Source organism: Lutra lutra, chromosome 3, assembly GCF_902655055.1.
Source record: "Lutra lutra chromosome 3, mLutLut1.2, whole genome shotgun sequence".
Lineage (NCBI taxonomy): Eukaryota > Metazoa > Chordata > Mammalia > Carnivora > Mustelidae > Lutra > Lutra lutra.
The window spans coordinates 37,387,486-37,392,988 of record NC_062280.1 but is presented as its reverse complement, the minus strand read 5'-3'; the positions used below and the strand labels follow the sequence as shown (position 1 = coordinate 37,392,988).

The 5,503-nt window shown below is 38.9% G+C and overlaps 1 protein-coding gene across 1 annotated transcript; it reads left to right on the top strand.

Moving 5' to 3' along the window:
• Positions 1–639: 639 nt before the first annotated feature.
• Positions 640–2,136, top strand: LOC125095161 (dynactin subunit 2-like). The gene has a single exon (XM_047721202.1). It carries the CDS (start codon positions 895–897, stop codon positions 1,846–1,848), a length of 954 nt encoding a protein of 317 aa, XP_047577158.1. The 5' UTR covers positions 640–894; the 3' UTR covers positions 1,849–2,136.
• Positions 2,137–5,503: the final 3,367 nt, after the last annotated feature.

The window sequence follows — 5,503 nt, the reverse complement described above, 5'->3', positions numbered from 1 at the left end:
GGTACCTGGGTGGCTTATTCACATTTTCTTAACCTACAACCCAATATTCCATAAGATAAAAATGACATTTGTTTGATCTGTTTTGGCTATTCTTGGAGAGCTGATTATTTCAGTGTGGTCCAGAAATTGGATTCATAAGTCATAGTGGGCTCACCCTAAACAAGGTCCTGGACTGGATTTTTTTTTCTAATCCAGAGAGATAATGAATTAATATGTAAAATAACTGGTTGATGTATTTTTCCCCAATAACATACTGAAAAAATCATTTTAAATGTGAAAAGTAAATAAGACTAATTTGGGAGGATAAGCATGCCAGTATGTCCCAGAATATTCTTAGAGGAGCAATGAGGAGGAAGACATACCCTTTCAGATATCAAAATATATTTAAAAGACAGATCAAACAAGATTGTAGAGATGAATAAAACCATATAGAAAGTCTTAAAATTTATTTAAAATTATATGTAAATTTTATATATGTCAAGATATGTTAACTAAAAAAATGATATTGATATTAAAAATAAATGTGGAAGCCTGGGACTGGGACCCAGCCTCTCCCCTACCTGAACACCAGCCCCAACTCTACGGAGGCCCCTTCCCCCAACCCCACCTCGCCACCACCACCACGGCAGACCCTAAAGACGCCAACCTTCCTGACACTGCCAGGAATGAGCCAGATGTTTATGAAACCAGTGACCTGCCTGAGGATGATCAAGCCAAGTTTGATGCAGAGCTGGAGAAGCTGAGGAGCACAAATGTGGAGCAAGGCACATCATTGTCAATCCAAATGCTGCCTATGACAAGTTCAAAGACAAGAGAGTGGGGACAAAGGGACTTGATTTCTCAGATCATACTGGAAAAACCAAGAGAACAGGATATGAATCGGGAGAATATGAGATGTCTGCGGAGGGCTTGGGAGTGAAGGAGAAACCCCAGCAAAAGTACCAGCAACTATTGCATGAGGTCCAAGAGCTGACAACTGAAGTTGAGAAAATCAAGACAATGCTGAAGGAGTCTGCCACTGAAGAGAAATTGACCTCGGTGGTGTTGGCTAAACTGCTGGCCACCCTGAAGCAGCAGCTGGTTGCTTCCCACCTGGAGAAGCTGCTGGGACCAGATGCAGCTATCAACTTTACTGACCCTGATGGAGCTCTGGCTAAGTGCTTGCTGCTGCAGCTGGAAGCCATCAAAAACAGCAAAGGAACCAGTTCAGGGGGAAAGACCACCGGCGGGACTTCTGTAGATAGTAGCCTTGTCACTTACGGACTACATTCTCGGCCAGAACAGGACAAGTTCTCTCAAGCTGCTGAAGTTGCTGAACTTGAGAACTGCCTGACAGAGCTGGAAGCAACTGTACGCTGTGATCAGGATGCTCAGAATCCCCTTTCAGCAGATGTGCAGGGAGCCTGTCTCATGGAGACTATAGAACTATTGCAAGCAAAGGTGAATGCCCTGGACCTTGCAGTTTTGGACCAAGTGGAGGCTCGGCTACAGAGTGTCCTGGGAAAGATGAATGAGATTGCCAAGCATGAAGCTTCTGTAGAAGATGCAGATACACAAAGCCAGGTGCACCAGCTATACGGCACTGTACAGGACTGGAGCCCCATTTCCTCCACCCTTCCTGAGCTGGTGCAGAGACTTGTCACCATCAAGCAGCTGCATGAGCAAGCCATGCAGTTCGGTCACCTCCTGACTCACTTGGTTACCACACAGCAGATGATTGCTAGCTCCCTCAAGGACACCACCACCAGCCTCCTGACCCAGGTGCAGGCAACCATGCATGAGAACCTGTCCACGGTTGAGGGGAATTTTGCCAACATTGAAGAATGGATGAAGAAGCTGGGAAAGTGAGCACCTTTAGGAGATGGAGAATGAGGGTAATCCCTACCCCTCTGAACTCTGTTAACAGCTTACATAGGGTTTCCCCTTAATTATAACTCTCGCATCCCCATACCATTTGACATTGGGGGCAAAGGGGTTCTTCTTGCATGTGGGGTTTACACCCCTCCTCTGAGGAATACAGAGTGGTAGCTGGGGGACATTAGATGGTAGTCTCCCCTCAAACCCCAGGGATGTGGGCCCTGCCACATGCCAGTTCCTGTCCAGTACTGCTTTGCCTGAGGCAAGGCATGATTGGGTCCTGTCCTCCAGCACAGTTCCCATGGCTGGCTACAATTCTGTACAACTCTTTCTGACTGTTAAAAGCTGTTGTACTCTGAAAAAAAAAAATAATAAAATAAAATAAAAGTGGAAGGATAATTTGTTGGGGCACCTGGGTGGGTCAGTTGGTTAAGTGTCTCCCTTCAGCTCAGATCATGATCTAAGGGTCCTAGGATTGAGCCCCACGTTGGGCCACCTACTCAACAGGGAGTCAACTTCTTCCTGCTCTCTGAGGCTTAAGAGTCAGACAAAAGCTGAGCTCTCAAAAGGAATTATGGAAGCCTGAAGACAATGGAATATCTGTCATAGTGGTAATAGGGGTCATAACTAGGAAGACACATGAAGGAATCTTCTAGGTTGCTGCCAATGTTCTTTACCCTAGCTGGTGTATGCATGAATATGTGCATTTTGTAAAAATTCCTCTGGCTGCACATTTGTGAGTTGCATATTTTTCTAAGTATTGTTTCAATAAAAAAACTTTATCAAAAATCTCAGAAAAAATATGTAAAATCAATATTTAGAGACATGGAATGATGCCCATACCAGCTTTTCAAGTTCTATTTAGAAATAACATGTAACCTATAATCCTACTTGTAATTTTTAAAATTACATACATTTGTAGTTTTTATAGAAATATAAATGCATGAAGAAATGCATGGTCATCAAAATGGTGAATATTATCTCTGAATGGTAGACATAAGGGTCAGTTTTACTTTCTTCATATTTTTTTCTGTACTGTTTGAATTACCTTTTAAAATAAGTATGATCTCCTTTTCATAATAAAGTTATTTTCATTTTGTAAAATAAAAAAAAAACATTCCAAATCTCCATGTTAAATATAGAAATGGACCAGTGCCAATTACAAACAGAAGATTTTCCAATATTAATGGAAGCTGCAGAAAACCAGAAAAAATCAGTCTCCCATACCTTCACAAAAGAATTTTATATTTTTTTTCTGTGCTTTTCATTTTATGCTAGTAATTTGGGGAATAATAAAAATGTCTGATGCTTAAAATAAGATATTTTTATTTAGTACCAATTTCTGCTGTTCAGTTATCTTCAAGGATCCTATGAACTATAGATTACAACAGCTTATGATACAACTACAGATTATGATAAATTTATTACTGTATTTTATCTCTTGGAATAAATGCTGATGGAGCAGTGTATTTTATTAAACATCACACTTAAAATAATTAAGTATGTGTTAAGATTACACATAAAATAGTTGTGACTCTTAAATATATTAACAAATTTGTTAAAATTTTCATACTTTAACTTTTTTAAACTTTAGCATCTTAATTTTATTTTATTTCATGGTAAGTAGAGAGGGATGTAAGGGGTATTGAGGAGAGGTAGAGCCAAAAGCAAAGAAGAGAGATATCACCTTTGATGATTTCCTGATGGATGGTAAACAGAGGTTTTATTTTTTCCAGTGTTCTAAGATTCATTGTTTATGCACCAATCCCAGTGCTCCATGCAATATGTGCCTTCCTTAATACATTAATACCCACCACCAGGCTCACCCATCTCCCTGTGCTTTACCCTCCAAAACCCTTAGTTTGTTTCTCAGAGTCCATAGTTTCTCATGTTTCATCTCCCCCTCTGGTTTACCCGAATTCAGTTTTCCTTTCCTTCTCCCAATGTCCTCCATGTTCTTCCTTATGCTCCACAAGTAAGTGAACCCATATGATAATTGACTTTCTCTGCTTGACTTATTTCACTCAGCATAATCTCCTCCAGTCCCATCCATGTTGATACAAAAGTTGGGTATTCATCCTTTCTGATGGCTGCGTAACATTCCATTGTATATATGACCATATTTTCATTACTCATTCATCTGTTGAAGGGCATCTTGGCTCTTTCCACAGTTTGGTATACTTTAATTTTGATGTACACATTGATCAGGGTTACGAAACTGTAAAACTGTGATGGTAGGAATTATACTCAGCTAAGTTTTGTATGCCTAATTGATAACACCATGCCAGACAAATAGAAACTATCCAAGGAAACTGTTGCTTTATTTGAATTGTTTGCTAATTTTCATACCAATCAAAATAACATATTAATATATTTTTAAAATAATTACAGCTTAGGGTATTATAATAAAAAGTAATAGTCTCTATTCTGCCTCCTCTCTGTTCCCCGGACACAAATGTCTGGTTTTATTCTTCCAATTGCCTCCACGGCTCTAACTTATTTGCATATACATATGCAAATTATATATATATATATTTTTTAATTAAATGCCTTCTTGAAACACTTTCTAGTGAATGCTTGTGTGGTAGATGAAAACTTTAAGCTCACCTATACCACTTCTTTTGTAAGTATACTCAGTTCCTTTCTTGGCCATTTCCTCTTCAGTAACACACTAAAACCTCTGTTACCATCCATCAGGAAATCATCAAAGGTGATACCTCTCTTCTTTGCTTTTGGCTCTACCTCTCCTCAATACCCCTTACATCCCTCTCTACTTACCATGAAAGCACAATATGAATTTTAAAATTTTACCAGTATACACATTGCAGGTTATTTTTTTCTAACTTGACTTTCCATTTGAAAACAGTAGATGGCATTTATATTATTTCAAATTTCAATTTGAAGCCTAGTATAAAATGTGAGAACTGCATCATTTTCCCCCTCAACTCAATTTCATTAATCTTGTCCCACTCAAAAGAAAGTATTCTTGGAGTTAACTTCAAATGGGTTGATCTTTTTTCATCTCTTATTACAAACCTAAGCGTGTGTTTGTTTGTAATATCTCAATATTTCTATTTATTCTCTTTATTTTCCTGAGAATCTCCTCTAGTATTCAGCACCATCCCTTCCTTCAAATCCTGGTGGTCTTCTGTAGAGGCTGGAAGTCTGGAAGCTGTCTTTCTTAAGCCCCCATTCCAGCAGTCTTGTGGTTTCCATGACACCATGATAAGTATTGCTTCAGGGCTGGGAAGGGAAGGAAAGAAGCCTTACACTCTTCAGATATTGATAGACAACAATGGACTTTGAGGTTTACTGTACATTCTGGGTTTTCTCTTGAAGATACCTGCTTCACTGCTGTAGACAGCTGAGACAGTGAGCAGCATTTTCTTGTGGTCTCTGAAATTTCCTGGTTTCCTGAGAAATTTCCTGATTTTCCTTAGATTAGAAGCATCTAATTATCTACAATTACTTAATTGCCTATTGTCAAATTCTCTTCCACCCCAAATATCTAGGATAATTTCTGTTTTTGTGACTGATACCCAAATGATATACCCTCCAAACTCTTGCTCTAATCTGGATAGTTTCTCTTTCTTTAAATTAAAACCTAAATTTATATTTTTTATTCATTAAGTTCCATTCACAAGTC

Bases quoted from the DNA above. Each gene is read 5' to 3' on its own strand.
- LOC125095161 (XM_047721202.1), top strand. From the start codon at position 895: ATGTCTGCGGAGGGCTTGGGAGTGAAGGAGAAACCCCAGCAAAAGTAC.